At 40.8% G+C, this 16,996-nt stretch overlaps 4 protein-coding genes across 4 annotated transcripts in view; 2 read left to right on the top strand and 2 right to left on the bottom strand.

The window, feature by feature from the left end:
* The window catches only part of LOC103369956 (obg-like ATPase 1), a 42,476-nt gene extending 41,127 nt beyond the window's left edge, over positions 1-1,349 (bottom strand). Inside the window, exons 1-2 of the mRNA XM_008298823.1 lie at positions 1,201-1,349; positions 999-1,090 (exon numbers count right to left, since the gene is read on the bottom strand). Coding sequence (XP_008297045.1) covers positions 999-1,090; positions 1,201-1,215 — 107 coding nt within the window. The 5' untranslated portion in view covers positions 1,216-1,349. The remainder of the gene's footprint in view (positions 1-998; positions 1,091-1,200) is intronic.
* A 3,302-nt stretch (positions 1,350-4,651) lies between these two features.
* Positions 4,652-7,283, top strand: sp9 (sp9 transcription factor). Its single transcript, XM_008298824.1, has 2 exons — positions 4,652-4,803; positions 5,347-7,283. The coding sequence occupies exons 1-2, from the start codon at positions 4,783-4,785 to the stop codon at positions 6,643-6,645; spliced, it is 1,320 nt and encodes a 439-aa protein (XP_008297046.1). The 5' UTR covers positions 4,652-4,782; the 3' UTR covers positions 6,646-7,283.
* A 1,647-nt stretch (positions 7,284-8,930) lies between these two features.
* cirsr (corepressor of RBPJ and splicing regulator) lies at positions 8,931-15,117 on the bottom strand. Its single transcript, XM_008298822.1, has 10 exons — positions 14,934-15,117; positions 13,807-13,901; positions 13,501-13,574; positions 13,354-13,367; positions 12,726-12,781; positions 12,586-12,634; positions 11,961-12,081; positions 10,922-11,028; positions 10,535-10,620; positions 8,931-10,151 (listed from the first exon to the last, which is right to left on the bottom strand). The coding sequence occupies exons 1-10, from the start codon at positions 15,003-15,005 to the stop codon at positions 9,446-9,448; spliced, it is 1,380 nt and encodes a 459-aa protein (XP_008297044.1). The 5' UTR covers positions 15,006-15,117; the 3' UTR covers positions 8,931-9,445.
* Positions 15,118-15,362: 245 nt separating this feature from the next.
* Positions 15,363-16,996, top strand: part of scrn3 (secernin 3) — a 4,016-nt gene continuing 2,382 nt past the window's right edge. Inside the window, exons 1-4 of the mRNA XM_008298819.1 lie at positions 15,363-15,583; positions 15,739-15,910; positions 16,063-16,244; positions 16,680-16,879. Coding sequence (XP_008297041.1) covers positions 15,755-15,910; positions 16,063-16,244; positions 16,680-16,879 — 538 coding nt within the window. The 5' untranslated portion in view covers positions 15,363-15,583; positions 15,739-15,754. The remainder of the gene's footprint in view (positions 15,584-15,738; positions 15,911-16,062; positions 16,245-16,679; positions 16,880-16,996) is intronic.

Here is a 16,996-nt window from a genome sequence, read left to right as displayed (position 1 = left end):
GTATAGTGCAAAATTGCATTAGGTCCTTATAGGTTGGTGGAAGAAACTGTATTCAAATGAAAAATTTGCAAAAGCAGATAACTCCATTTTAGTAGATTTTCAGAAAACTTGTTTTTATTGTTGTTTGCCTGAGATAATATCAATCAAACTGAAGCTGAGTGGATTTGACTCAGTAGAAATGACAAAAATAGACAAATCTGATTGATATTGTCTCAGGTAGACGATGGAAAAGTGGGTTTTCTGAAGGTTTGTGGAGATGGAGTTATCTGTTTCTGCAAATGAACTCTTCAGATGTTAATAGGCTCTCATCAATAAGACGTAACAGAATTAAACCTCTTTTTTTCTCTAATTAACATAAACTGCTGTAGTAATAAAAACACATTTGTAGATTCAAGGAGAGAGGATCCATGCACCTTTAACCATTTTATCAAAACCATGCTTTTTATTAGCTGCTTGACGTCACAAGCTTGCTCTCAATCCTAACGCTTGTCTTCAACAGAGGAGAAGCTTAAGATGCATGCAAGGAGAGACACTGGTTGAAAGCCTCTGGTTGGATTTGATCCCCTGGCTGTGTGGGGGGGGGAGCACATGCGGCTGCAGACACTTAACAGCCATGCAAACATTGTTGTGGTTGTTAAAGAACACAGAAAGGCTTTCCACACACAGTCAGGGCTTTTGTCTCGTCGGCATGTATGTTTGAAATCATGTGCCTTCTATTTTTCTTGGTTGACTTTGCAGCGTGGCACGCACAAGGTGTCACCGCTCTTTCTCCAGAGACTTGCACAACTTGTGCCAAACGTTTAAATGAAATCAGAAGTTGTACCCACTTGAGTGTCTATTCTTTAGTCATGCAAGCGTACCGTACAGGGTTTGCATCTCGCCTTACATACACTCATATTTGTGGTATCACAGAAGGCAAATATAGTTCAGAAGTAGGCAGGGCGCATGCTTGCCAATGCAGTGAGAAAGTCATATAAAAATAAAATCATTTTACTTACCCAACATTGGGCAGGCCGACAATTCCTATTTTCAGTGAGGTGCCAAACCTTCCAATCAGTGGTGGTGGCTTTGGTGCATCATCTCCCTTGCCCTAATAAAGACAATGTGGAAATGCCTGCAGTCAGAAAAGAGCACTTGGCATTACATAACCTACAACACGCGCTCATTTTTGAATGGATCTACTCTTTGACAAAAACACACCTTTTTCGGTGCCATTTCTCACACTTCAGGTTTTTACTGACTTCCACGACAACTAACAGAGTCAGAAAAGCACATTCATTGATAGAAAATGGGCTAAGCTAAGTCCTCAAATGAAACCAGTCCACTGCTCTTCAACCAGCTCGGTCCCTGCGCTCAAAATAGAACATGCAGCTTGTGGAAGTGAAAGTTGACACTGTAAGCTGGCAAGCTGACCAGCACCTCCAAATTTAGCTGTCGATAATATCGATGTGTGGTTGATGAGCTTCTGTAACATCCACCCTACATAGCAGCACTGCTGAAAAAATGAATCCTTATCAGAGGTTTCATCTTATTATTGGGATCAGTCCTGACAGGCGACTAACGCTCATGAATTGTGTCTCAATCCTGACAGGTCCAAGCAATTTTGCCAAGTCTTTTTTTTTTTTGTTTTATAGCTTATTGACTTCCTACAGCAATAAATCCTTGTTGTAAAACAGTTTATTTAACTATACTTCAATATATGTCAATTCTATTTTCCCACCGTAGTCTCTGTTTACCTGCCACTGAAAGAAGAATGAGCTGGCAACCTTAATGCGCAAGTAATAAAACTAACTGGCAGACAAAATGCAGAGCTTGTCATTTAAAGTAAGACATCAAGAAGACAAGCTGGTTTTTTTCTTTTTTAAAAACATTATCTTTATATTTTTGCAGCAGAATAAAATAAATTTTACAACACAGACATATCTGAAGACACACTAAGTAAAAGCATCTTGACAAAATCCATACACTTGTGCCCACTTTTTCTATTTACTGAGCTTCCCCCTGATGTGCTTCTGACACAAGTGGAATTTTCACATTAAAAAATGTGCAGCTTCAGCACCACAGAAATAAAGTGTAACATCCTCTCACTCGTGGTTCATTCCAACCCCCTTTGGGAGAAGCAGGTGTAGCCACACGAGCACACGAAATTACAACAATTAGTTAAACATCCTCAAATAAACTTGCCTCTGCAGAAATACAAATTAAAGCACACGGGGACACAACCAAACACCATTGCCCAATCCAGCAGCCTGTCTAGTTTAACATGCAGAAAATGAGGCTCTAATAATCTGGATTTGAGGCAAGTGAGGCTGGCTTTGTAGAAAGAATTTAAATGAATAGGTCTGAATTAATCATTTATCTTTTGTTGATGGATGCACCCCCACTTAGACTCATCACAATAGATGCAGAGCGTTTTGTTCGACCAAATAAATCATTCCCATTGTTTAAGGTACATTGATCAATCTAATGGCTTGTAATAGGCTCCTAATTGCCACAGAGAAGTGCTCACGAATGGAGTCCAGAATTACAGATTCAGCTCAGAATTTTCACTTGAATGACAAGGCAGGATCATGTTGTGCCCTCTTGTCCCAAACACACATCCTCTGAAAAATCACCAACATTGTGCTGCTCAAGGTTCATCCAACAAATATATTTCTTTACAAATAAATTGCAATAAAAATATTAAAAGGTTGTATTTAACAGAGCATAAAAAACCCTGTGATTCCTTTACACATTTCTTTGTTAGGACCCTCACACTGCTCATGATTAAGATATAATCCTAAACACAATACAAGAATATTAAGCAGCAATTGTAATATCTCTCTATTATTAATTCTTTACACACATGGTGAAATTTTTTCTTTATTTGGGAAAAGAATGATGGGAAATAATTGAAGGTTGGAGCTTTTTTTCCTCCGATTTCTTCTAAAGAAATTACAGTGAAAGGAAATGCTTGCATTGTGCATTACATTTCATTTAACGCTCGAATTAATTTAACTTCTTTAGAAACAATCAACTCTGCTTATGCAGAGCAGACATTTAATACTGTTAACAGCACTCTGCCAAATTGTCATGATTGCAAAAATGATTCCATTTTCTTGGCAGCGCTGAGTATTTGATGACACTGATTTTTATTCACCCTTCCAAAGGTGGGGTTTTAAAGCAAAAAAAAAAAAAAAGGGAGTATTTGAACAAATTGCGCCTGTGTTTACTGGCAGCATTCATACTCTATAATAGAGCATTATTTGCCCGTTTTGAATACTGTAATGCACATCTTTCGGTCAAGCCTTTCTCTGGAAAATTGCTTTAACTTTTAAAGGGATGATGAATCACAGCAGAGCAGGTCAATTTTACATTATGCCATTATCCCTAAGCGTTTTATCAAGCTATGGAATATGCGGGCTTTATTGAATCGTGATATTCAAAGAAAGAAAAATAATAAAATAAATTTACCAAAAAAAAAAAAAGAAAAGAAAATCTCGTCTTGAGGAAAAAAAATGGCGAAACACCGCATCCTCATCATTGTCCACAATTTAATTAAATTGCCGTTAAATTTTTATTTCTCAGCTACAAGACAGACACCGTGTCTCCTGTTAAATCAGTTTAATGGGGTGACTGGCGCACTTACACCAGGTGTCCCCCTCCTCCTCCTCCTCTTCCTCCTCCTCCTCCTCCTGCGAGCTCAAACTTTTTCCAACACTTGTCTTTTAAAACACATCTACTACATGATAAAGCGAGCTGTCATTTTTAATTAACCCCTCACCTGCACTCCCCCCAACAAGTAAGCAGGGGGGAACGAACGCGTGCGGCACCGGGCGTGCGCCAACACGACCACACGCACGGAGGCAGACGCGCGTATTTTATTTTATTTTTTTACGGCAAAAGTTAAAAACAAACAGGAGGTTAGTTGATTAATTACGACTCTTCAGCTATTTTTCTTCACATATTCATGAAGCCACTGCATAAATAATCCAAGTTGCGGTGAGAGAGCTGAGGTCTGCGCTGTCAGGCCTGTTTCTGGACTTCTTCGCCGAACTTGATCCATCTCTGATTTTTCCATTTTAAACACTTTAAAATGTGGGATAGAGCGCACAACACCAGCTGTTTCCCCACTGTGTGTTAACTGCGCCATGCCTAACGCAGCAGCAGCAGCAGCAGCAGAAGCAGACACTGACTACAGACTGTTTTGATGAAGTCATCCTCAAGTTATCGCTCACATTCATAGTCTGCGCTTAAATCAACAATTTCTCAATGACGTGTCGCACATGATCTGAATATTGAAAATCAGAAAAGGGAAACCTGGAACATGGAAGAGTGTCGCCACAATCCACAAGGAAGAAAAAAAAATTAGTGAAAAGCTTACCTCATGGAGAATTGACGTGTGAACTCAATTCTGCAATGAAAGGAGACATTGAGCCTTCGTGTGAGAATACATAAAAATAACTGTATGCATTAAAAAAATACCAAATCGTGTCTTGTATGACAGTCTGAGCAGAGGCTGCACAACACATGATTGACGGCGGGGTTTTTGGTGTTTCTGTCTGTGGTCGGCCCTCTCATTGGCTGACTTCAAACCCCAGCCATGAATGCAGCTATTAGATTGGCTGCGCGTCGTCGCCAGCTGTACTTCAAAGAACACGCTCACTACAACTAGGTAGTGTTGGGAGCTGCGAGCCAAGAGAGAAACCGTGTGACCTGAGTCAACACGGGGAAATCTGAATCAAATTGGAGCCGTACAGCATTGAAATCGCGAACACTCTCATCACAGCACAGACCCTGGATATGGCTACGTCTATACTTGGGGTGAGTCCGGCTCTGTGTTTATGCGTAAAAGTTGCGCGTAAAGTTATCGCTGCCTACTTTGCTTTGCAACAAAACGCGTTTGCTTCCTCTGTAAACACGCGGGTTTTCACGTCTGTAGCTACTTGAGATTTACTGCTGTGTTGTGTGTCATTACTTAACTTGATTGAGTAGTTTTCTTTGGTATTAAAATGAACTTTTAGTCGCGGACGAAGCGTGTGTTGATGGAACAAGAGCTGGCCAAACTTTGTTGTGGTTTCAATATTTTCTGCGCGCTGCACTTCATATTCTGAGAAACTTGATAAACCTGATTATTGTTGCGTGTTTTATTTGTCGCACGCTTTGTTCACAAACCCTTAAATGAATATAATTAGTCTCCTCTCAAAAATGTTAAGTGAACTGCGGTTATAATTAATTTGCTGAACTCTTGTTTGGTTGCGCACACGCAGCGTCCGAGTGAAGCAAAAACAAACAAATATAAGATCAGTCTTCCCACATTTTTCTTTGCGTGTTTTAAGTCCAACTTTTTTGGTGTGTTTCTTTTAGGAAGAGCCACGGTTTGGAACTACACCTCTAGCGATGCTGGCTGCAACTTGCAACAAAATTGGTAACACCAGTCCTCTTACAACTTTACCAGACTCCAGCGCTTTCTCCAAAGGTGGATTTCACCCGTGGAAGAGATCCTCCTCCAGCTGCAACTTGGGATCCAGTCTGCCCGGTTTCACAGTAGCAACAAGCCGAGCTTCGACAGGACTAACACCGACCAGTGGCACAGGCAACAGCGCCTTTTGCTTAGCCTCCACCTCCCCGACCTCGTCTGCGTTTTCCACAGAGTACAGCGGTCTGTTTTCCAACTCTGCGAGCGTCACGACCCAGGAGTCTGGACAGTCTGCTTTTATCTCCAAAGTCCACACATCAGCAGAGACTCTGTACCCGCGGGTGGGGATGGCGCACCCGTACGAGTCGTGGTACAAGTCGGGGTTCCACTCAACTATCTCTGGTGATGTCGCCAACGGGGCGTCCTCGTGGTGGGATGTCCACACTAACCCCGGCTCGTGGCTCGATGTCCAGAATCCGGCGAGCACCCTCCAGACCTCACTGCACTCCGGGACCCCGCAGGCTATCCACTCCCAGCTGAGTGGCTACAACCCGGACTTCTCCTCGCTCACCCACTCGGCGTTTAGCTCCACTGGAATCAGCCCGTCCGCGTCTCACCTACTGTCCACCAGTCAGCACCTGTTAACGCAGGACGGTTTCAAAACGGTCATCCCCACTTACACAGACGCTTCTGCCGCCAACGCCATGATTTCAGGGGGCAGCTCAGGAATAAGCAGCTCCTCCAGGTCGTCCAGGCGGTACTCCGGCAGAGCAACATGTGACTGTCCGAACTGCCAGGAGGCTGAGCGGCTGGGACCCGCCGGGGCCAGTCTGCGCAGAAAAGGACTGCACAGCTGCCACATTCCCGGCTGCGGTAAAGTGTACGGAAAGACATCTCACCTCAAAGCGCATTTGAGATGGCACACCGGCGAGCGGCCTTTTGTCTGCAACTGGCTTTTCTGTGGCAAAAGGTTCACTCGGTCCGATGAGCTCCAGAGACACCTGCGCACCCACACCGGCGAGAAACGGTTTGCTTGCCCGGTGTGTAACAAGCGCTTTATGCGGAGTGACCATTTGAGCAAGCACATCAAAACGCACACGGCGGGCGGAGGAGGCAAAAAGGGCAGCGACAGTGACACCGACACCAGTAACCTGGAGACCCCGAGGTCCGAGTCCCCAGAACTTATTTTGGAGGGTGTGAACCCCAGAATCACTGTTAAGGATCCGTCTCCTCACGACGAGCCCTGAGGCTTCATCTCCTCCTCCTCCTCCCCAAAAACAAATCAAACCACATTAAAAAAAAAAAACTGCACAGCAACGAAAACGGGTCTTATTTGACGGACAATAAAAAGGAGAAAATATTTCCAGAAGCGATGGCAAAAAAAAATCTAAAAGAGAAAAAAAAACCGGAGGAGGAGGAAAAAAAAAACAAAAGATATATTCTCCACAGGCGTAACGAGTATTTCATTCGTGAGTTCATCTCCAGAAAGCAGAGTGATTTACTCACTGTAGGCCTCCACAACGTTTTTAGGGACAACTTGAAAATGAAATGGATGTTTGCTTAACAAGGGTGCGCGAAACCTGTTGAACTTTGGTTGGACAATGTGAGTTACATCTTGTATATTGACGACTAAACTATGTGTTCTTTTCATGTAAATGTTAGGCTATGATTGTTTTATTCGTGTTGGTATCCTGGAAATCAGGGAGTTTACTTTCGACGCACTTTGTGGATATGTATGTACACAGCTTTTTCAAAAATTTTGGTTAACCATTTTATTTCTTTGCTAAAAAAAAAAAAAAATTATCTATATATAAATGTTTACCTGTATAAAGTCACACGTATAAGACTTTCATTTTATCGTAATTAAAACATCTTTAAAAAAGGCTGGAACTGTGTGATGTAGAGTTTATATTTTTTATTTATTTGCTAGGGTTGATTTTTATTTTTATTTTTTAATTTAGACATTTATTTTTAAACCGTGAGGCTATTTTTTTTTTTCTCTCTCTCTCAAAAAATCACCTACAATACCTTGACTTTCACTATTTCCCCCCCTATGGAATAAATCAATGTTTAATGCCCCGGAAAAGACATTTCATGCCCAAATGAAAATCTTGTTAAATGGTATTAATTATGACTTGGAGCACATCGCAGCCCCATGTGTCTTGTATTTGCGATTAGGGATTCGTGTCTTATCAAATATCTAATTAATCTCCGAGACATCTTTTGTTCAGTTTCACTTTATCGGGGGGTTTCCAAGGGGGTTCGCTGACAAAGGTCCCCGAATATTTATTCTAATTGTCCAAATTAACTGCTTTCATTTGCATACCAATCGATGGGCCGAGAATAAGGATATGGCTTCTTTTTCTCTCTTTGCCAGAAAAACCACATAGATGTTATGGGAACAGTTTTTTTTTTTTAACTTTAGAAAAAAAAAAAAGAAAAAGAAAAAAGGGGGGCAAAGAGTCACATGCAAATGTTGAATTTTAAATGCTCCTTGCGCAGCGCAGTCAAATGGTGGCTGCATGTTATTTGAATATCAGTGGCCCCGTATTGAAAGGGTTCAAGGATGCTCTCTGACTTCTTTGTGCTTACCCAGTGCAGCGTCCGACTCTCAAAGAAAAAGCCGGGGAATAATTACAGCGTGAATCCAGGACTGGGAATGCGTCATGGAAAAGCATCTCATCCAGACACCCTCTTTTTTTTTCTCCTTTTTTTTTTGTGAAGAGGATGTTAAATTGACCAGAAGGCAATAGAGGGAAATTATTTTCATTTCCTTTTGTGTACCAGCGGCTTCAAGGAAACGACCAGATAGTGAAAACTATCAAATTAGACTTTCAGTTTGAATTAAATCACAACATAAAAAGCTCAACTTACAGCAAAGGCAACACGCTGAAATGTCAGATTTTTGTCCACACATTTAGGAGCTAAATTCTAATTTATTTTTTTTAGAGAGATAAAATGTAATTGCTGATATTTTTTTTTTTATTGGGATCAAAATTATGTTTTGACAGACTGAACCTGTCAAAATAAAATTAACACATATTTTCATTTGAAAAGACAAATGCTGGCTTTAAATGCCTTCCTCCTTCTCTCTCGCGATATGTATATTTATTTGCACAATTTCCCATTTAAAAATAAAATATTTAAAAAATAGCAACTGTTGCGTTAATTTAAATAAATAGTGCAATGTTATTTCCGCTTTACGCGCCAACTGTTTGCGCTCATGGCACCGATTTTGGACAGAATTCATTTTTAATTCTGTTCATTTTTGACGCGGGAAAAATCTCAGCAGAATGTATTCAATGACTTGGAAAAAAACGTACCAATGCTATTTTTACTCACGGAAACCGCCCAGATTATTGGGGGAAAAAATAATATTGCGACTAAAATAATTCTAAATCGTGCCTTCAGTCGTTATGAGGCGTCAACCTTAAACACAACAACGTGGCGACAATAACGGCTCATCAGTCAACATACAAACCCGCAGCTTCACTACATTCATTTCAAACATCGCAATAAATAACGCAATAAATTGAGAGGTTTAAAATTTTAATCAGAGAATTAAAGTCCTGTTTTTTTCTTTTTTTTGTTTTTATCCAGGAATCAACAGCCGTCCAAGAATTACAGCTCACAATGCCAGTACCCCCCTTCCCCCCCAAATAAAAAGACTCCATCATAAAAGTAAGATTTAAAAAAAAAAGCTGCAGCAGCAACGGAACTTGTCTCACCATGAAAATGAGTCCAACATTTTCCCATCAACGGATCAGCTGCAAATTGCTTCCAATGGCAATCAATTAATTTAGAGCCTTTCATACAGCACAAAACAGCATCAGCAGCACTGAGCGCCGTCTGGAGGGTTTCTAGGCCGCTGCTTCCCTCTACTGGAGGAAAAGGAGAACAGCAGACAGTATCTGCAGTTTAATATTTAAACAGTAGGACCCTATAGAAGACTACTTTGCAGGGAACATGCACAACATTTCTACTTTTTTTTTGTTTGTTTTGCTGGGTATTGTACGAGCGGAGACAACAGGAAACAACAAGCCCAAGTCAGTGCTTTCTCTTTGCTCCGTCTTGGCTCCTCTCTCGTCTCTCCCTGCTCCTGCTTCTTCCCCTGCCCTCCCTTTCCTTTCTCCTTTCTCTGCTTCTGCTCCTCCCATCTGCTGTTCTGCCTTTCCTTCCTTCTGTGCTACTTCTGTTCCTCTCTCCATCTCTGCTGTGATGTCTGTCTTTACCTCGGTCCTCCCTGCCTCTCTCGCGGCTTCTGCTTCTGTCCAAGCCAGACTTGGAGCTGCTAGGTCTCTGCCTGTCCCTGCTGTTGGGCCTCTTTCTCTCTTGACCTCCCTCCAGCTTGATCTTGTGCTCGGGGCTGCGATTGCGACTCCTGCTCCTTCCCCTCTCTGTCTTTGTTTGTCTATAATCTCCAGACTCCTCTTTAGGCCGCCTCCGTCCAGCGTGAGGGCTCGGTGACCTGCTCCTGTGAGAAGAGGCCTTTTTCTGACTCTTGACTTGACGCTCGCTCTCAGAGCTGTTATCCCGACAGGAATCTCTTTTCTTGTTCTTCTTTCTCTTTTGGCTCTTGGACTTGCTACGACTGTCTGAATCTGAGCCACTATCGCTGCTGCTGCTGCTACTGGAGGAGTCACTTGAGCTGTCACTGCTTTCATGCTTCTTCTTGTGCTTTCTTTTGCTTTTCTTCTTCTGCTTCTTGCTCTTCTTCTTCTTGGCCTTTTGCTTTTCGAGCCGGTCGAGTTTTCTGTAAAACAAGGAAAACAGATTAAGACTCTCCGAAGAGACAGTGGACATAGAATGAGATACTAGCAGAACAAATCCTGACAAATCCTGGCAAAGTCTGCCAAGAGCATTAAAGGTATAATACTTGAGCAGAATGGAAAGAATTATATTAAAATACAATAAAAAAAAACACCTGATCTAATGTTTAAATTGGACTACAAACACATAACCTTTGAAAAAATGTATTAGAAACATTACAGAATCCGTAACATTTTTAATTCATAGGATTTTCTCTTCAGCTTATCAAAAACATACATTTAATTTTGGCTCATTATTCACATTGCAGGGCTTTAATTAAAACTCTAACACACTACCATGTGAGAAGTGTGCAGTGTGTGTTTGTACCTGAGGAGTTTCTGTTTCTGTTTGGTCGTTAGCGACTTCAGAAATTCCACCTCGGGATCTTCCTCTTCATCACTGGCAACATATTCCTGGAAAAGCGCATTGAAATTTGCACTTGAATCAAAGCCACAACGTGCAGAAAAATACTCGATGGCAAACCCATATGTTTGATTACATCAGCCGAACGCCTTCGACATTGATAGAATTTCTTTATCAGATCTGTTCACTTGACCTCAGCTGCGCCATTAACCAACCACTTTCCTGCAAATGGATGCAGCCTAAGGACACGCCAAAGCTATAGTCTTCTCTTTCTCAAGGGTATAGCATACGTGTGTGTGTTCGTATATTGTCCTATGTGCACAAAGATGACAGTGTGAGACAGACAATTACCTGTGATGGATCACAAACAGTAGAATTCCTACCAAGGACACATTTTTTCAGGGCAAACCCACTGTTTCGCATCTCCGCCATTAACTCCGAGGGGTGCATCGACGGACCTGTTGGCACAAATCACAGCCTCAGAGTCCCATTGATGTCGAACCCATACCATCCACTATCTCCACAGTGGGAATTTCAGAGGCGGCTTTGTTAACAGAATGGGACATCAAATCAACTCACTCCACTTCCGGCTGAGCAAATCATACAATATCATTCTCTGCCAAAGCAGCAGTTAGGGGAATCAGAATACACAATAATTACATTTTTTCTTCTGGCACAGGAGGGGGACCATTACAGCACTCCACCATCAACACCACTGACTGGACTCTCCCAGGGTAAACATTATTACTTTACTACTCAACTCGCTGATTGCAGAATCAGCTCAAGGCTGGGAGCTCCAGCTGAAGGCTGAGAGGAAAGATACAGTAGGTGTAGCTCCTGCAAAATGGGTGACAGACCACAGCCTCCCCACTGGCTAAAAGCACCTTGATATTCTGGCTCCTTGTTCTTTTGTACTACAAAAGATTATTGTAGTTGTTGCGTTGCATACCTAAAAACAAGCATCCATCCATCCATTATCTATACACCACTTAATCCTCTAAAAATAACAGAAATATACATACATATTTCGGGAACCAAAGCAAGTAAAATATTCTGCAATTTCACACTATAATTAAATTCATAATGGCTACTCATTACAGGTGATCAAAAATATACACACAGTGATGCGTATATGTGCTTGTCTCCACTGACGCGTATTTCAATTTATTTATTACTAATGTACAGTTAAGTGAGTATATAAATGGTATTGCTTGTTTACATACATTTCAAAGTGACATTAAGATAAAACTGCTACTGGTATGTCCAGGGTGTCCCCTGCCTTCACCCTGAGTCAGCTGGGATAGACTCCAGCCCCCCGCGACCCTAGTGAGGATTAAGCGGTGTATAGATAATGGATGGTTCACACAGTCATTACAGTTCTTTTATGTACCTGCTGCCTCGTCTGACGCCACAGAGCTGGCATTGATACCCGACAGTCCGTACAGAGGGCACTCTCTGTCGGTGTTCACGTGGCCCCATTTGTGACATTTGATGCACCTCACGTTGCGCACCTTGAGAAGTTAACAACAGATTAATTGAAAGTTTACTGTACATATATTTAAAATTACATCAACTCCTAATGATGAGGTAAAATACACAACATCAATGTGTTTAATTCATAACAAGCTACTTTTTAAAATGTGCCTGTGTATACATCAAACAGGGTATGTCATAAGAAAGCCAATCTTTTTAGCTTTTGATCCCTGAAAACAAATCGCTGCCTACATGCGACACTTGACAAAAGCGACGACTTGTCTGTGAACATGTGCTGCAAACATTACAACATCAGCAGGACTTTTCCATGTGTGATTCATCTGTAGATCTTTCAAGGACCCGAGAAGATGAAAGTACCCAATATTTCAAAAGAAAAAAAAAAGGCATCTGGCTATCTGAGAAAAATAATAAAGGCATTTTATGTCCTATTCATTTACTTGTGACTCTCACAGATTAAACCACCAGGTCAGGAATAAATTGTGTGGTATACCTGCTTCAAATAAAGACAAATCATCACACACCTGGATTCCAAATGGTTGATCTCTAATGTTCATGTCATCCTTTGCATACCTACAAGATACAATCAAAGAGAGAAAGTCATGTAAATTCTGACAGCGCTGGACAAGAAAACTTCAAATGTGTATAAAAATCAGCTTCGTACTTCTCTCGAGGAGCCACCTTCTGCCACTCAAATTTGTACTCCTCTTCCCCTTCCCCCTGGAAAGCACATTTTTATTATGGATTTTAGAATTCAAAGCTTACTTGTTGAAAATGAATGTAATCCAATGGGAAGCAAACTCCAATAACAATTTGAAGACAGATTCAGAAGATACTGTAGACATGTTGCAGACAGTGGCATAGCAAAGAAAGCTGGGCTCTGGACATACAGTGCTGGTATTTGTTGTAACACTGTCATATCTGTGCAATAAAAGTATGCACACTCATCTGTAGTTGATATTAGGGTCAGTAATGTTTTGTGTACAATGCATTTAGCAAGGGTTTTGTCCCCTAACACCATAGTTCGTCTGTGAAGTTTTCACTATGAGGTTTTAGAACATTTTTTCTTATATTTGGTCTTTGTTGTACCGTGAACATAAATACAAAGGCAAAATGCATTTTTAGCAGTGAAATTTTCCCATACTCAGTCCAGAAAAAAGGCACTATGTTTCTGATCCAGAATGACCAAATGTAAGCATTTACAAACTTCTAATTCTGAACTTTTTTTTGAGGACTCTCTAATCATAATGAGGCTTTTTGTACTTATAAGTTTGTAATGTTCAATACTTTACCTCATTCTTTTCCTCTTCAGGCCAGAAGATAGTTATGAGGAGAAAACAAAGACAGAACAAGTATTAAAATATTGAGGTTTACTTTCTTCAGAATTAAGTTTAAATTAGGTAGTGATCAGAGCTGCTTTGTGTAACAGATTTTTTTACCTTTGGATGCTCCAGGTGGAGCCTCATACATGAAATTGAGGCCATTTTTAACACGATCATCACCCATCAAAAGCCTGGAGTTGAGAAAACCACATATTGAATACTTTTTAACAGAATTAAAAATTACAAAATGTGAAGTTGAAGAAGGTCGACAGAAAATGCCCAAACAGCCTTATTGTGAAAGTAACATTTCCAAATAGTCCATATACATTGATCAGCAGACTAAAATAACAAGCACAAAATTAATTTGGTAAGCGAGTTGACTTCTAAGGAGGTACGAGGTATCCCCCCATGTACTTATCTAACCTGTTGTTGTAAGTGTCCTGCTCTTTCAGATATGCCTGCATAAGGTCCTCTTGCTTCTTCTTCTCGAAAGTGAGTTTCTGTTCTGCGATCCATACCTACGAGATGAAGTGACAGAGACAGTTATAGCATATATACGTCCTACTTGGTCTCACAGACATATTGTCAAGAAAAAATCCTGCTCCAACTTCCGTGCAGGCCTACGTGCCATTACTAACATGTACCAACTCTTCAATCTATATGTTTGTCATCAGATCATTGATTAGTTGACTAAAGTAATTTTAATAATTGTTTAAAAAATTACATCATACAACACTGACTGATCTTAGCTTCTTAGACGTAAGATTTGTGATTTTGAGTATTTCACAGGCTTATCGTAAATCAAATTTATGTCAATTCCGGCTGTACAAAAAAAACAACAACATACAAACACAAACGTAAACACAATTTTTTTTTTAATCATATCTGTGAGGTGTGTATCCTGTAAATATTGTCAGTTCATATTCTGTGTAAGAAGTGTCTGAAATGCTAGTGGCAGTGCACAATCAACAAAAACATACACACACATCAGAAGGAAAACATCACTACAATTTCTGCTGCTGACATACAGTGATCACATAATCAACATTAAATAATGCAGTTAGCAAATATCAAAAGCATGCAAGTAGTTACAAGAATCTAACATTACTGATAGAATTTAGTGTATGAATTCTCATCAAACAAGGTATTTGAGTACAATAGAAGGTCATGGCTGGTTTAAGTTTACTCAACAATAGAGACACTCAATGAAACGACATTTGATTGGAAACTAAAACGACCTGAGTTACAATATTAAGCTTGACTCGTCAATACAGCCTCAGCTTGAAACTGAACCGTAGCTAGTTTTAATCAGCTACATCGCGACAAAACAAACGTGGCTGGTTTAACTAATTCCTACAGAGTGAAATAAAGAGTGGGTTTTATCTGAGGCCAACATTTTCTTTCAAATAGTTAGCAAAGTGTTAGTTTTGGTACGTAGCAAGCTGAGCTAGTAAGAGCAGCTAACAAACAGCATAGCTCTTTAGCTAGCAGGCTAAGCTAACGTCCTCTAGCTTTACAAATAGTGACGCTAACTGTAAACTAGCACTTACCTTTTTGATATTTGACTTCGACGCAGGGTGAAAATCCTTCTTACACATAAAGTTGGCAAACGACTTCCCCATGGCTGAGGCCGGTAACGGTAGCCGAGTGGAAACGGGGCGTTAGTGTTTGCTAACGGAGCTTAGCTTCCTACGCATGTAAACAAAACGGACGACAAGAAGACAGTTTCACACTGGAGTAAACCCGGGTCGGTTTATCCGTTTTGCGGTGAAAACAGTGTTACAGCAGTAAATGAGTTTAAATACAGGTAAACAGTTTGGGAAATATAAACCAACAACTACATTGTTAACTTTAGTTTTTCATGTAGGTAATAGTTTTCTGAAAGTCTGCTTCAGGTGCGGTTCTAATGTATGTGGAAAATGACAGATTAAATTATACACTTAAAAAAAAACACTACAACATATAATTTGTCTTGATAAAGCTTTCTCCTCTGTTAAACTAAAATCAATTTTAAAAAAATAAAAACAAATAAAAAATACAAGTAACTTTCCTGACGACGAACACGAGGCTGACTTCACGTTGGTCACGTGACTGTTCTGTTTCCTATTCCGTGTCATTGAACGTGAACTGCGACCGATGGACTCAAACAGAAACAAACCAGAATAGAAACCAATACTGACAGCTGGGTGAGGCGGCTCAGGTAGGATCGATGCCTACAGACTATATGGCATTAAACATCTTATTTACAATTAAGTGCAGTTAAAGTGTCAGTGGCTCCTTTTGCTAAGATAATCTTTGCACTGAATATGACTGCTTTAGTCATGTGTGTAACTAATCTGTCATCCCTCCTCTCAGGTAGTGTGTGATTAAAATGCAGCCATCTTCATGTGACACCTTCGTGGCTCTACCTCCCTCCACTGAGGGTGAACGCATCATCTTTGGGAAGAACTCTGACAGGCCTTGTGATGAAGTCCAGGAGGTTGTGTATTTTCCTGCCAGGGACTATGCTGCAGAGGAGAAAGTTGAGGTAGGTGGCACACAGTTTAGCCTGTCATTGGCCTCCAACCTTCAATTTACCACAGTGTGAAAGCTCCTGTGCTGAGTGTGCCAATTGATAACCATTGACAGTTTTTTGCTCTTGTGTCCTGTTGTTTTTTTTCTTTTTCTTTTTGTGAAAAGTGCACATACATAGAGATAGAGCAGGTTGGCCACACTCACGCAGTCGTGTTGAGCAGACCGGCGTGGCTGTGGGGGGCAGAGATGGGCGCAAATGAGCATCAAGTGTGCATTGGAAACGAAGCAGTGTGGGGCAGAGAGAGTGCCGACGATGAGGAGGCTCTTCTCGGCATGGATCTCGTCAGGTAAGCCCCATGTCAGATGAATAATCTGTGTTTCCAAGCCACATTTGTTTACTCATCCTGAGGCGCAAAGGGAATTTTAATAAGGTGGCACCAGCCAGAACCTATTAGATATATTTTATTCAGCTGGCTTTTGTCAGATCAGAGTAAATTTGTGGGAAATACTCATAGACAGATAAGATAAAATAAGACAAGGCTTAATTAATTCCACAGTTTGCAGTATTACATCAGATAGTGTAAAAACGTTGGGACAGATTCTTCCATATGTAGAACTTCAAATATTGTATGGATTCCTCAGAATGTGGGAAGTAGTGATATTGCATGAGATTCTTTGTATGTAGGGAATACATTGCACAGAACAATATTGCACAAATACTTTTTTAAATTTACAAAATATTCCAAAAGCAACAAGAATTTGTGATTTCTATCATTCCACAGGCTCGGTCTCGAGAGAGCTGACACAGCTGAGAAGGCTGTGGATGTTATCACTGAGCTGCTGGAGAAATACGGTCAGGGAGGATCATGCATGGAGGACGAAAGTGGCTTCACCTACCACAACAGCTTCCTCATCTCCGACAGGAAGGAGGCATGGCTGCTGGAGACGTCAGGAAAGCACTGGGCAGCAGAGAGGGTGGAAGGTAATTTTCAATAAAAGTGAATGGCATGAGCTTAGAAGACACTTTGAGCAAGATAAGGAAATTTGCGAAGAAGTGGGGAAGTAGGCTTCTTAAAACGTATGATGATTTACATGGAGA

The sequence above is a fragment of the Stegastes partitus genome, unplaced genomic scaffold (genome assembly GCF_000690725.1).
Source record: "Stegastes partitus isolate 25-593 unplaced genomic scaffold, Stegastes_partitus-1.0.2 Scaffold1353, whole genome shotgun sequence".
Classification (NCBI taxonomy): domain Eukaryota; kingdom Metazoa; phylum Chordata; class Actinopteri; family Pomacentridae; genus Stegastes; species Stegastes partitus.
Note: the sequence above shows the minus strand (reverse complement) of the source record. Positions and strands in the feature narration are given on the sequence as shown.